At 47.3% G+C, this 15567-nt stretch overlaps 1 protein-coding gene across 1 annotated transcript in view; it reads left to right on the top strand.

Annotated features, from left to right (window-relative positions):
- Positions 1–15567, top strand: part of Add2 (adducin 2) — a 98728-nt gene that overhangs the window by 64758 nt on the left and 18403 nt on the right. The window contains exons 5-10 of the mRNA XM_021634518.2: positions 3932–4083; positions 4492–4572; positions 5836–5985; positions 7818–7961; positions 10393–10491; positions 14784–14960. Of these exons, the coding sequence (XP_021490193.1) occupies positions 3932–4083; positions 4492–4572; positions 5836–5985; positions 7818–7961; positions 10393–10491; positions 14784–14960 (803 nt within the window). The remainder of the gene's footprint in view (positions 1–3931; positions 4084–4491; positions 4573–5835; positions 5986–7817; positions 7962–10392; positions 10492–14783; positions 14961–15567) is intronic.

The raw sequence follows: 15567 nt of genomic DNA on the forward strand, positions 1-15567 counted from the left end.
GTCTTTCATCTGACTTTAATGAAAATTCTTTCATCACAGAGTTTGAGATCATTATTCTTTCCCATGTTGAGAAAATGTCTTTTTCTTCTAGCTCATTATAGCTCTTTCTCAGAAATAGATTTTGAGTTTTATATAATGCACTTGGGGACATTGATTTCTTTTCCCCTCCTTGAGCAACTGTCACAATGAGTTATGGAAATAGGTTTCTGAATATTGGAATATGCAGAATTTTGAAATACATAAAATAAATTATCTCTGGTCTCTAGTGTATGCGTGTGCGTATGTATGCATGTTCACATATGGAGAACAGAGTTCAACCTTAGGGATTGATCCTAGGAACAGCCCACCACATTTTTGAGATAGGGTCTTGCAAAGTCAGCAAGGCTGGGAGCGCCAGTGTCCTGTTCCTGCCTCCCCAGTGCTGGGGTTACAAGTGTGTCCCAGCATACTTGGCTTCCCCCTCACATCGTGGGCTCTGGTGATGAACACAGGTCTTTCTTCTTGCGTGGTAGCTTCTTTAGCAGGTGAGCCATCTCTGTGGCCCTCACTCCTTGTTCCGATACACTGTTCTGAGTTTTATTGTTGGGATTTTGTTAAGGATTTGTGCACATATGTTCTAATGTGGAGTTGAGCAGTCCATGTCCAGAGCGTTCAGCCATGACTTTATATCATGAGCCAGGGAGACTCTGCCTTTCTCCTTTCATCTGTCCCAATGCAGTTTAAACAAGGCAAGAACATCCTCCTTGAAAGTTTACAGCTCACTTGAAAAGAATCACCCAGAGCTGGGACATTTTTAGAAACTCTTGAAATTTACCCCGACCAGTTTCATCTGGCATTAAAATTTTTATTTTGCTGCTGTCAGTACATTTTGGTCATATGAAATTATCTATTTCAACTGATTCTCTTTAAAAGAAGTAATTTATAATACTATTCTTACTGTTACGTTTTGTACTGGGTGGTGGCTGGGTTTGGTGCTGGCTTCTGCTGCAGTGTGTTCTCAGTTTCCCCTACTGAGCAAATCATATTTGTTTGTTCATATTCTTATACATTAATTCTTAGATATACTTATTAGTTCTAAACTTTTTCCTGATTACTAAGTTCTTTTCCAACAACAGGGATCAAACCCAGAGCTTTGTACATGCTAATCAAGCACTGTTCCATCAAGCTTCATCCCAGCCTTCTGTGGGAGGAGAGCCTAGTCACATAGCTCTGGCCCAGACCTTCAACCCTCTTGCCTTCACTTCACAAGTGCTGGGATTGCAGGTGGATATTACCACATCCGGCTAACTTTGTTTTATACTTATTATCGTTCATAATATTTCTGTTCTAGTTTGTTTCCTATTGCTGCAGTAAACATCACAACCAAAAGCACTGGAGAGGAGAGGATTTATTTGGATTACATGTCAGTTCATCATTGAGGGAAGTCAAGGCAGGAACTCATGAAGGGCAGGAACTCTGGAAGCAAGAACAGAAGCAGAAGCCATGGAGGAGTCCTGCTTATTGGCTTGCTCGCCTGGCTTGCTCAGCCTGCTTTTTTAATAACCCAGGACTGAAAGCCCAGCGAAGGCCCCACCCACAATGGGCTGAACCCTCCTCCATCAAGCATTAAGCCAAAAAATGTGCCTACAGACCTCCCATAGGTCATCTGATAGACACAATTCCCTAGATAAGAGTCCTTTTTCCTAGATATGTCCAGATTTGTATCCAGTTGATAGAGCACCTTTTCTATGAATGACTGTCCTTTATGGTTTTTTTTTTTTCTATGATGATATAAACTGAGTTTGGTGCACTTTTATATTTAGCTCAGTGCTGAAGACACTTGAGGTTGTGAACTTTGGAGCATCTTTTGGCTTTGTGAAATGGACAGTTTGTAGCTGCTGCTTAAGTTCTGTTTATGTGCGATAGTGCTGGCAGTGACCCACAGCCACACACATGTCAAACACATACTGAGCAGCCCCAGTTGGCCTGATTTTTATCCCAGAGCTGCCTTTCCTCATTGCCAAGCAGTTGATCTATTCTTCGATAGATCTGTTAATGTCAAGGTTCATAGAATTAGAAAACATGTCCTGCTTAAATCCTTGTCAGGGATTTGGTGAGAGCTTTTTACAACCTAATAGAATTATTTTTAAATGATCTATGGTTAGAGGCAATCTTTAGGACACTGTGTTTAATCTATATTTCCATTTTCTTTGGATTTTGTCAAAAGTGAAGGTCGAGCCATCCATTTCATCATTGTTCATTTCTCTTTATACTTAGGATATGTTTTACTTCATGTTTTGATTGTCTTGAGATGGGGTCTCACTGGGAAGAGCAGGGTGGCCTTGATTCTCCCGCCTTGAGACCCTGAAATTACAGGGTACTGGAATAACAGAACTATACCACCATACCCAAACAGTCTTGATATAAAAACACTCAGAGCATAGTCACTCACTGTAGCTTTAACTTCATTGAACAACTTTACTGTGTATAATATGATCTGCAAATAGCTGTCTTTGTCCAATAAAAGATTGTTTTTCCCAACTTTCATTTTGATGATAATAATATGACCTTTTAAAAAAATTTAACCAGTGTACTTTTTAAAAGAAAATGTGGTGATGGTGGGCAGGCGGGTACACTGCATTTATGTGTGCTTGTGTGCATTTGTGTACATGTACACACACACATATATACACACACACATATACACACACACATATATATATACACACACATATATATACATACACACACACATATACATACACACACATACACACACACACACACACACACACACACACACATAAATATATGTACGCACCTGACATGGGTGCTGGGAACTGAGCTCAGTCTCTGCAATAACAAGTAATGCTCTGACCACTGACATCTCTCCAGCCCTTAGCTTGTGTGCCTTCCCCTGGTCCCCTGAAGCTCATAGGCAGTGACTGTCATGGTTACGGAAACAGACCGCCCATCAGCTCCTGTATCTGGGTCCTCTGGAGACGAGATTTCTAGCCCTCTTCCCCTGGGGCACATTTCCAAATCTCTTAGCCTTTCCCTCAGACTCCTAAAGAAAAGCAACACATGACTGCATGGATGCCTGTCCTAATGGAGACAGATATGTGCCACCAGATGCTGCAGCTCTCCAGCTGGCCTTGGCTTCTGGGGTCTGTGCCTCTCAGACATGATCTGGGGAAAAAACTGAAGAAACTCCTTACTAGCTGATGTGGCTTCCTAAGTGCCCTGTTCCCAAACCACAGAAAACGTTCTGACACACAGTCACTTAGAACACAGCAGCAGCAGGCCTTCTGACAGCAGGGCTTCCCTAAAGCAATGGCTGACATTTCTGCACACGCCTACTCAGAAAGTTTATTCTGCATTTACCCGATCCCCTATTCAGGGTTCATGGCAACCGTGGCAATCCAAGAACACTTTGTTCATGGCTTTGAACTTTGATGTGATTTTTAAAATTTTGTTTCCTCAAGTAAGAGTCTCACAGAGCACAGGCTGTTCTCAAACTTGATCTGTAGCTCAGGATAATCTTGAACTTCTGGTCCTCCTGCCTCCACCTCCTAAGTGAGTGCTGAGATTACAGATATGTGCTATAACCCCTGGTTTTATTTAGTGCAAGGGACCAAATCTAGAGATGTGTGCGTACCAGGCAAGTATTGAACCACCTGCGATATATCCCTGGCTCTTGGCATGGTTTTCCTCCAAAAGCAGCTCCAGTCTCACTCAGCTGAGCAGGGGGCTTCATAAGCCGTGCATGACCACTCTACAACTTTTCTTCCTCTAGATGTGAGTCAAGGACTGTTTGGTCCTCAGCAGGTAGTACTTCCTGTAGAGCGATAGTATCAGTCGTTGAGATCTTGAGGGCATAGGACAAGTATCAGGCTGGCTGGTAGAGACTCCTGTCCTCAGAGAGATGCACTGTCCCCTCCCATCCCTGCAGACTTCTCTATGATGACGCCCATCAATGACCTCCACACTGCCGACTCCCTGAACCTGGCCAAGGGGGAGAGGCTTATGCGGTGCAAGATCAGCAGCGTCTACCGCCTCCTGGACCTCTATGGCTGGGCACAGCTCAGCGACACATACGTCACGGTGAGGAGCAGGTGCCCTGTGCCCATCCTCCCATCCTCCCATCCCCATGAAACCTGAAGGGAAGACTCCTGACTCTTAGCGTGGCCAAGCCCTGTTAGGGCCCTTGCTGAAAATCCACTCACCTAACCACTGTAGTCAAGAGAATGACAACCTGCCCAGTGGGTACCTCTTTGGATGGGAACCAGCTCCTGTATCCAGGGATGTTCCTAACTTTTGTGAGATTCCTTTGGAAACTCCATTTCCACAGTTTAAATAAAGACCAAGCCTCTTCATCACTCTGTGGAGGAGGGTTCATGGAGGAAGCCTTGGTGCAGTGAGTTCAAGGAGAAAAGGATTTTAATGGTGTTCTTCGAAGTATCCCTTCTCCTTCTCTGCTTGGCCCTGAGTTTCTTGTCTGTCTTCCCCCAGCTGAGAGTGAGCAAGGAGCAGGACCACTTCCTGATCAGCCCCAAGGGGGTTTCCTGCAGTGAGGTCACGGCATCTAGCTTGGTAAGTATGGCCCAGCATCAATGCTGACCCTTATTAAGGTGATAGTACCCATCTGACCCTGGAGAGACAGGCCATCTCCACATCAGAGCCTACTGCTCTGTTCCCTGTGGAACACACGCTTTCCCTTGGCAGAGAAGATGAGTGGACACAGTGGGTGCCTAGAGCATGATGCAAACACAGAGGGAGGGAGGAGGGACCGGAAGGTGTCCTGGAGTCCCATGTAGACTCCGGGCTTGATGTTAGACAACATGTCAAAAGGAAAGCTTGCTTGGATGGGGACACACTGGAACAAGAGATCAAGAGGCTTGCAAGTGTGGCTCAGCATTTAGAATTGGAGGTGGAGGCAGAACAATGTTTCCTCTATTCACGGATTGTCCTGACAGAGGTGTGGAGGCCAGCAGACACCAGGACAACTGCTCAGTGCTCCTTCTGTGATCTGTGAAGGAAACTCTTAGTGGGACTGGTGATCAGCTGGGCTGGCAGCTGAGACTGAGTATGAGGAGCTGGTAAGGGGTCCCGCAGCAGAGGCAGTTGGCATTTGACTGAAGTGGGTTCAGAGGGGGTCTGGCCCCAAGATACAGGCTTGAGGAGGATGACAAGCAAGAAGTGGTTGGCGTATGGACAGATCCTGCAGGCTTGTGGAGATCACCAGCAGGAGGTCTGGGATATGTGGGGTTGCCAGCAGGAGGTAGTCTGGGGTGTGGACAGACCCTGCCACTCTTCTGGAGTAGAGAGCAGGCTAAGAAAGTGACTTCTTTCCATTGGTTCCTTCCCTGGTGAAAGTATCTAGTATATCAGTCTCCTTACCTTTGTGTGTTGTTTCGAAAATGAGATGGCTTAGCTCATACATGGCTTCACTGGGAAGGTTTCTGCTGTCATTCGGGATTCCTCTTAGGTGCTTCTAGAGGATTCTATTACCGACTGTCATCTAGCTCATTACTCAGAGTGGGGTCTGTGGGCCACAGTCTGGACATCATTTGGGAAATTGTTAGAAGTGCCAATTCCTCTCTGTTGAAAGTCTATTTTGACAGCTCCTGGAGCAATGCTTAATAAAGTCTAAGAAACTGCCCCAGCACTTACCACTCCTTAAGACTCACTGCAGGCAGGACTCCCTGCTGCTGTTCCCCAGCACCAAGGCCAGCCATTACTCCTATTGTCCGGAGTGGTGGACATGGGCCAGGGAATGTGCTGGGTCCGTGTATGGAAGAGGACAGGAGCCTGCTGCCTGCCGCTCCTATGTCTGCTCTTTTCTTCACTGCCTAGATCAAGGTGAACATTCTGGGAGAGGTGGTGGAAAAGGGCAGCAGTTGCTTCCCAGTGGACACCACAGGATTCAGTCTGCACTCAGCCATCTATGCCGCTAGGCCCGACGTGCGCTGCGCCATCCACCTGCACACACCAGCCACAGCAGCGGTGAGTAGGGCCTCTCCACCCCGGGCCAGGGCCAGGATGCCTGAGGCAGCCAGCCAGGAGCACTGTTTCTCCCTGAAGAGATATCATCTGGAGTATAGCAATGTCATCATTTAATAGTTCTGAAAAGGGGATAGAGAGAGGGCTCAGTGGTCCAGAGCACTGGCTGCTCTTCCAGAGGACTTTTGTTCCATTCTCAGCACCCATATGGCCACTCACAACCATCTCTAACCCTAGTCCCAGGGAATTCGGCACCTTCTGTTCTGGAGGCAAAATACTCATCCACATAAATAAATAAAATAAAAATAAGCAAAGTAATAAATAAATAAAGTAAAAATAAAAGAAAACATATACATAAATAAAGTATGATAATAAAATTACAATTCTGGAAAGATCTGGAACTCAGGCCAAGAGAGTGACTTCTCAGTGAGGGACTCTATTCCAGCCTTTCTTTCACTTACCAAGGTCTGGTGAAAGACAGAGGCAAGGAAAGTGCATTTCAGTTCCCAGAATCTCCCACTCTGCTGTAGCGGCAGCTTTGGGAACTCAGCCAGGCAACTGTACCTCCTGAGTGTCTGCCCAAGTCAGTGTTGTTGAGCTTCAGGCTGTTCTGGCCCTGCATGGCCCAGACCTTCAGAAGAGAGGGTCTGGTAGAAACTGAGCCTGCTGACTTTTCCATAGCTCCAGGCAGCTGAGATCTGGGGGAAGGATCGAGTAAAACTGAGTGAGAGTAGAGGGACTAGTCACAGATTGCAGGTAGAGCCTAAGGCCGCCTCCCCGTGTGTACAGAGGACACTTCATTGTCACTTGGAGAAATGGTAGACACGGGACATTGCCTTGAACATCGCTTTTCTGCTGACACTAGACCACACACCTGTTGGGCAGAGCACATGGCACTAGCCTGTTGATTTCACAGGCCATGAGGGCCTAGGCCTCTCAGACTCAATGGTGTAGTTGTGCTGAGGGTCTCTGTAGCCTTGGGCTGATTTGGAGCAGTGAGACCAGGTAAGTAAGGCCCTCTGCACCTTACTGTGCTATTTGCCTTCACTGAGAAATGGGGCAGGATGCTGTATTAGCTTACTTTTTCTGGTGCTTTGATAACACACCATGACCAGAATCAACAGGGAGGAAAGGACTGGTTTTATTTTACAACTTGCAATCTGTAATTTGAGAAAGTCAGGACAAAAACCCAAAGTCGGAATGTGGAGGCAGAAACTGATCAGAGGCCATGAAGGAGCGCTGCTCACTGGCTTGTTCCCCGCAGCTGGCTCTGCCTGCTTTCTTCTAGCATCCAGGGCCACCAACCCAAGGATGGCCCCACCCACAGTGCGGTGGCCCTCCCACATCAGTCATCCATTAAGAAAAACATCCCCAGTCTTGCCCACAGGCCAACCTGGTGGGGGTATTTCCTCAATTGATGTTCCCTCTTCTAAAATGGCTCCAGCTTGTGTCAAGAGTTGACATAAAAGTCTAGCCCCTATAGGTCCCCAGATTTTAGTCCTAGATCCTTGCACTCATCCTACCCCAGGGCCCATACTATGGGGGAAACCTTTCTGCCACTTCCACCTCCTCCCAGAGTCACAGACCAGAAGCCTCCTTGGATGTGTTGTGCCCAGCAGTCCCTGCAACTGTCGGAGTAATGTGCAAGTGTGATAGAAGGTCCTTAGAGCCCTCAATGTGAACTCGGCCTGGGTGGTGCAGAATTCCTCCTCCCTGTGACCAGCCCACACTCCCTGGCCCCAGGGCAGGGCTGGCCTGCTGAGCTCTGAGGAGAAAGGGTCAGTGCACCCTGGGGCCTAGCCTGCATTTGCTAAGCAACTATTGTTTCTCTGTAGGTGTCAGCTATGAAGTGTGGCCTCCTTCCTGTCTCCCATAATGCCCTGCTGGTGGGGGACATGGCCTACTATGACTTCAATGGGGAAATGGAGCAGGAAGCAGATCGAATCAACTTGCAGAAGTGCCTTGGACCCACCTGCAAGGTTTGTTTCTGGGAGGGTGCTGTACAGTGGTACTGCCAAAAGCTGACACCACAGATCTGGGGGAGACAGCCCAAAGGGGAAAGAGCTTGCTGTAGCACATAAAGAACTGCGGGTGACAGTTATTTACCTATAACCCTGGGGCTGGGACTGTGTATGGACCAATCAGTTTGACTGTATCTGTGAGCTACAGGTTTAATGAAAGACCATGTCTCAAAAATAAGGTGGAGAAGAATTGAGGAAGATTTCCAGTGTTCACCTCTGGTATATATATACACACACACAGAGAGAGAGAGAGACAGAGACAGAGACAGAAAGAGAGCATTAACATCACCAAAGTGACTTGTACTTATCTACTTATTTGTTTTGTAGATATTTTTAGATTTGTGTACATACAATGCATGTGGAAGCCAGAAGGGGGTGTCAGATCCTCTCAAGCTGGAGTTGCAGGTGATTATGAGCAGCCTGATCTAAATGCTCAGACTAAACTCTACAAGAGCAGAAAGTGCCATCATCTCTCCAGCCTCCAAGTTTTATAGATGAATTTTTTAGAAAGAAAAGAGTTTTTTAAAGCTACTTCTCCCACATTGCTCTGAGATGTTGATGCATTCTCCAAGGCTGTTCACGCATATTTACAAAAACAGAAAATAATTTCTCCTTCCTCTTAGCAATGCATACTTTGTATGTCACTATTTTTTTCTTTCGCTCAGATTGCTAAGCCATACCTCATTCATGAATAGCAATAATTTTCCTGAGCAGTCCTCTGTGGCTGAACCTCCCAGGGGTGACTTTCCACTCCACCTCACACGACCAGGAGGAAATCCTTCCAGCTAATCCTCTGGGTCTGAGGCACTCCCTTAGACATTTCTAGGGGATATATTCTATAAGTCTGACTTCATGTTGTCCAGCTGCCTCCTATGAAAGTTCTCTCTTTTACCTCTTTTGCTAATATATAGACTTTTTCTACAGTCTCCCAAAATCTGAGTGCTGTATTAATTAACCAATTAAGTCCATTTAGTAGTTACCAACTGGCTAAAAGAAAGCAGAGCTGCAGTGTTGCTTGGCTTAAGTCTAAAGCACTGTCTTCTACTGGCACAGTTGGGGTGCCATCTCAGACTGGAAAAGAGCCTTGAGACAGAGCTTGAGCTAGCTGGTAGCTACATCACTTCTGAGTCCCTGCCTTCCCATCCCTACCTTGGGGGAGGAACCTTGCTACTCCCCAGAAGTGTTGGGAGAGGGCTTAAATAGCACACCTATATGGGTGTGGCACTCTACCGGGGGAGGGGGGTCGTTCCTAGTGCTTCTGTTTATGCACTTGAGCCCTGAGCTCCTTCTGAGTCTCTGGAATTAAAGGGTTAAGATATTCATAGCAAAAGGGGATTTGATGCTCTGAGTCCTGAGGCCCCAGCCCCCTGCAAGGACAGACTAAATGTATAGATTTTTGCCTCAGCCCCCACATGGGCTTTGCCTGTTTTCAAACCTGCTAAGGGTAAAACCAACCATGAGTATTCCTTTCAGGGAAGAAAGGGGAACTTGACCCTTGGGGAGTCTTGATCTTGATCTAAACATATTTCTGGCCTTTTCACCCCCTTTATGAAATACACCTGCCAAATCAGAAACCATTTCACCCATGAGAACCCCGGGTTCTAGTCCACAGTCTGCCTCCAGTGAGCCAGGGGACTTTCCATTTCTCCTGACTTCTCTTTCCTCACCTGAAAAATGGATTTGAAGGAAACTGTGGATGTAAATCTATGCAGTAAATGCTGGAGGCTGCCTGTTCCTGCAAGGCCTCCTCTCAGAGCACCACCCTCTTGGATTTGACCAAAGTCAACTAAGTTACAGGGCAGATTACTTTTGAGGTCCCAGCCCTATATTGGGCATTGGATGGCTTTGTTCACTTAACACTCAAGCCACCTTCCAGACTTCTGAGTCCTCTAAGGCCCCAAACCAAAGCATCTTCCCCAAAAGTCACTCAGTCTACACAGAATCAGTTTAAAACTATCTTTTCTATTTCCTACACTTGATGCACTGGACTCAAACCACACTTAAGTTAGCCGTGGGATTTTTGAGTACAGAGAAAGAGCAGGGAGTTTGGGGAGGGGTTGCAGGCTTGGTTATGGGGTTGATCTTAGGAAGATGAAAGTCTCTTAGAAGTGAAGCTTTTTCTAAAGGTTGATTTTATTAAAAACTTTTGTTTATCCATTTAGTTTGTGTGCATGGGCCATTGGGGTGGGAGTGTTAATCTAAGCTGCCGTGACTCACGTGGACTTTGGAGGGCAGTCTGCAGGAATCCGTTCTCTCCCTCTACCCTGTGGATCCCAGGGATTAAGGTGTTCAGACTTGGTGGCTGAAACCTTTGCCCACTGAGCCATCTTGCTGGCTCAGGAGGGAGTTTCAAAGACTTGTGGTTAACTGGTTCTGTCCTCCTCCACAGACTCTGGTGCTAAGAAACCATGGCATGGTCGCTCTGGGTGACACCGTGGAGGAAGCTTTCTATAAAGCCTTCCACCTACAGGCTGCGTGTGAGGTACAGGTATGCAAGGTGCTCTGGGAAGTAAGCCCAGGAGCTGGCTTTGATGGCGTCCCTGGGAACTGTGGGCCCTGCTAGCTGTCAGATGGGGTCCTGACCTCCTGAAACTGCTGTGTCACTCTGCCTGTCATCACTCCTCGTACTCCTACAGTTTCCTGCTTACAGTGGGGTTTGTATCCTGAAAGAATCCATCCCAACATCTGACTGGTACTACCCAGATCTAGGGGACCCGAGGCCAGGATGGGAGAAACCATTACAAGACACAAAAGCCCTACCACAACCTGTGTCACCTAGCTTGGCAGTTACACCAAGCTGTACAGAGCACACAGAGGAAGGTGGTTTTGTTTTGCCAGGGAGCAGGATGAAATGAAGGCAAGACTGCATGGGCCAGGAGTGTGGTCAGGCATAGAAAGAGGAGTGGCAGTGAGCCAGTCAGAGTTGTCATGGCAAGCAGAACAGCCAAGACACCCCCAAAGGTATGCAGAGAACCAGCTCCTATCCCCTTACTGGGAAGGGACAGTTAGTTGAGGGTTGTCTATAGAGTTCCTAGAATGCTGTATGCTGAGGGCCAACCAAGAGCGTGATTTCTGTAGTGTACAAGTTGGTGGGGTGTGGGGGTGCTTATTCAGCCCTGTGTAGATTCGTGGCCCAGCTCTCTCAGCTCCATCATCGCCAGCCCTAGTTGTGATCCCTGTGGCAGAGATGTACCCTCTATAAGCCTGCTCTGGTATGAGTAAAAGTTGGCTGAGAAGAATGGGCTCTCCAGGCTAGGGGATATGGTGACATTGCAGAGGCTGCAGTTCCAGGGCAAGCCAGCTCTCTGCAAGTCCCACGTGGTACACTTCTGCCTCATTCTGGCTGGCCTGGCAGAATGGCACCGAAGGTAGGTCATCACCTTTCTCCGTGTCACTTGGGGTGAGATCAGCTCAGTGATACGGGGGAAGTGGAGGAGCCCTGTGGTACCCTTCCAGTGGAGTGTTGCATAGACAACTGGAAATCCAGAGATGAAAAATAAATGTTATGGGGAATGGAGTGAGGATCCCAAGAAACAGCAGTGGTCAGAATTAGAGACTGTGGGACCCTGGATCCAGGCCATGTCCCTGATGTGGTACCTTCTCCATCAACTAAGAATGCTGACTGGTCTGGCCACTGACTGGCATCAGAACTGATGGAGACTCTACTATTAAGGGAGGACTCTGGCTTTCCTCATTCTACCATACCTTTGTAGAAGCTTCCGTGAGAAAACAGCACACATGAAGAGCTCTTCTCTGCAGAGATATCCCAGCCCTCTGCCCAGATGGAGAGTTGCTGCTTTGTCCCCTACAGGTCTACAGTGAAGAGTCCTTTCCCAAGTTCATACCCTGGATAGTTTAACCTCTGACCTGCAGCCATATAGCTGGGCTGTTAGCTTTGGTGCCTAACAGCCTCCTGGCTGCTGTCACTTTCTGCTCAGGACTGGCTTGATGTGACTTTGCCCACCCACATCCCTCTGGCAAGCAACTCAGAAAAGCGCTGGTGATTCCTTATCAGTTTCATGGACAGAGAGGTTTCTAGAGGAAGGATGGTCTAGAAGCCAAGAAAGATTAGATATAAAGGTTAAGGCACACGTGAGTGCCAGAGGTATAGCCTGCAGCTACTGTCAGCTGCATTCAGGCAGCCAGCTCTGAAGCTCCGTGTCCACCATGGGTCCTGCTTTCTCCCTCAGTGGCCTTGGTGGAGAGGTGAATGTGACTGTGAGCATGTCTGTGGTCCAAGCCCATGTGCTGCTCAGCTCTCCTGGGCACAGTGGTTTTTTTTTTGCCTATCAGTTTGGAGTTCTGGAAAAAGTGGGTCATCCCTCCCTGAGAGGCAGCTCCCTCCTCTGCTGAGAGGCAGATGGGAAGCACAAGCAGTTCTTCTCCATCTGCTACCCATCGCCATGGAAACTGCTGGAGGAAGAGCTAGAAGGAGGCATCTCGGGCAAGGTTGTGAGTGCTCTTGTCCTCCTTTCTTCTCCATTGACAGCCAGTCCCAGGGGAGGCCACCGCTCATTCTCTGCATGTTCACTTAGCAGCAGCATCCGTGTGGAGCTCCGGAGGCTCCAGAACATTCTACATGCTTTACCATATTACCTTAAAAGATAAGTTATGAGGGAGCACATTGCCGTTTCTACTCACTTGGAAACTGAAGCACAAAGATGGTAAATAGCTGCCCAAAGTCCCGCAGTGAGAAGGTGGTGTAACACACCAGTCAGCCTGGCTCCCACCCAGGTCCTCCCTAGCACTGCCTCTCCAGGGAGCAGGAGACAGTGGGGGAAACAGTTAAAGACATGACATATATCTTCAGTGCAAAGGCACTAGAAAATGTTATGGTACTCTCCTCTCCCTGACTTCCAAGAAGTGGGCTAGTGTATTGGTGCAGAAGAATGCCATGTACTCAAGGTGCTGCCTAGCAGCTCAGAGCTCTTTTGCCTGTATTTGTCAGTACACTAAATGGATCCTTTTATCTCTGGTCAAAACAAACACCACCAAAACCACAACCCAAACTTCCAACCCATCCTGAAACACCAGGCACCGCAGGTTAGATCATCAGAGCACGACTCTGATAAACGAGCTTGTGTGGGGAGAGAACACAGTGTGGTGGTGACAGGGCTTAGCTCCCCCTCTCCTCCCTGAAAGCCAAGCCTGACTAAGAACAGAATGGCAGAGATGCAGTAGACTGCACTAGATGAGCATGAGATGAGAGAGGAAGCTAGTTAAACGCATGGATGCTTTTAAGATTATTCTAAATCGCCCACTCTGTACACATACCTCTGTCCTAATAGTTAAGTTTGCTGCCTGAAGCCACCTGCACTTCCCCCTCCCCACGGAGCTCTGACTGTGGGACAGACTCTATGTTTTGGGAAGAAAGCTGTCTGACACTGCTCTGCACCTGGCTGTGTCCTGTTGACACTGGACCTGGTGACTGACCACCCCCCAGTATGGGCACATGGACATACAACTTGGATAACAAGACTAAAGAAAACTCTTTTGGCCTCTCCCTTCACCCAGGTCATTATTCTGTAGACCTGCTGGCAAGTGTCAGAGAGAGAGCGAGAGAGGAGAGATAGTATGTTTCCTACTGTCTAAGTTTGCTTTCCATTGCTGTGATAAAACACTGTGGCCAAAAGCACCTTGGTGGAGGAAGGCTTTATTTCATCTCACCCCTCTCAGGTCACAGTCCATCATCAAGACACATCAGGACAGGAACTCACATTGGGAACCTGGAGGCAGGAACTGAAGCAGAGGCCATGGAGGAGTGATGCTTACTGACTTTGGTCTCTGCGGCATGTTCAGATTACTTTCTATATATCCCAGGACCACCTGCCCAGGGTTGTCACTGCTCACAGTGGGTGGAGCCCTCTTCCCACCTGATCATCCATCAGGAAAATGCTCCACAGACTTGCCCATGGTCCAATCTAATTAATGTGCTTTCAAAATTGAGGTTCTCTTTTCTCATGACTCTGGCTTATGTCACATTGACTTAAAACCAATAAACACACACACACACACACACACACACACACACACACGAGAAAATAAAAAGAATAAGATGGTGACATAGAAACTCAGACTTAACAAGTATTTATAGCCATTTTGCTTCAGATAATTTCCTCTTGAAGAAAAAAAAATCACAAACAATAATTGAAGTTCCTTCAGAACACAATAGCAGACATCTTTAATTCATCTTGAAGAAATAAAATATTACAATCAATGATTGAAGTACCACATGGACACAATAGTAGACATCTTTAATCCCAGATCTCCGGAGGTAGAGGCAGGAGAATCAGGAGTTCAGGGCCAGCCTAGACGATATAGCTTGGCTACATGAAACATTTTTCAAAAGTTCCCTTTGGAGTCTTTCTTAGTGTCATCTTCCCCAGAAATAATTACAGTTCTGCAGTGCACACTCTTGTCTGGGGCATTATGCCCTGGGTACTGTTTAGTTCTCTGGGGTGCTATGTCCTAGGTACCATTTTTCTTCTCTGATGTGTTCTATCCCAGAAATGAACATTCAGTCCTCTGTGCTGTTTCATTCCTGGGGTTTAACATTTGTTAATTCTTCCTTTCTGAGCTCTCTGAGAACGGAGCCCCAGAAAAAATTACTGATACTCTGTTCCATGGCAGCTAGTACATGCCCAACAAGTGTCCAGATATTTTCCTCAAGTTCCCTAGGCCTTTCTGGATCCTGAGTTCTCTTGTGACCCCACCACCCTCTGGTGCACACCACAGCAATTTCAAGGGGTTCATAGACCCATGTGCTCTGATTCTCTGCAGGTGTCAGCTCTGTCCAGTGCTGGAGGAACTGAGAACCTCATCCTTCTAGAGCAAGAGAAACACCGGCCACATGAGGTGGGCTCTGTGCAGTGGGCCGGCAGCACCTTTGGGCCCATGCAGAAGAGCCGGCTGGGAGAGCACGAATTTGAAGCCCTCATGAGAATGCTGGACAACTTAGTGAGTGTTGTCCCTCAGACCACTCCATGGAGGCTGAACACCCATGAACCAGACAGCCCAAAGCACTAGAGATACACAAGAACTGCCTCTGTCATGGTTTAGTTGGTGAAGGCCTAAGATTGGTGTTCACTCAATTAGTAGCTGCATTTTTCCAGTACTCACCTTTCCTCCCTCTGCTAAGCACTGAGACTTCCTGATGTTTGTCTGTGCTCTCCAGTGAATTCCTAATGTCCACAGTCCGCCACCATCATCCTCATAGCCGTCAACCCAGGCCTCCTCCGGAGTTGGTCCTGCTGCCTCCCTTATGCCGCAGCCTTAATACTGAAAGCCCATCACAGCTAGCTCCCTTATTCCAAGCAGCAGCTTTACATTATTCTATTACAGTAAATGAATGAGCCGGTCCATAAAGAATTAAGTGGGATGGTTCACTGAAGGATACAAAAGGATGACCTCTTCCTTCTCAGAACTAATGATTGGGTTGATGATATGGAAAATCAGAATAGAAACTCCAGGCACAAGATGACAGTTCAGAGAGATGAGAAATTAAACCTGTCTTCAGAATGTTTTTCAGAACGTCCCTGTTTGGTTCACTTTCATCACTCTCAAG

This window comes from Meriones unguiculatus, chromosome 5 (assembly GCF_030254825.1).
Source record: "Meriones unguiculatus strain TT.TT164.6M chromosome 5, Bangor_MerUng_6.1, whole genome shotgun sequence".
Taxonomy (NCBI): domain Eukaryota; kingdom Metazoa; phylum Chordata; class Mammalia; order Rodentia; family Muridae; genus Meriones; species Meriones unguiculatus.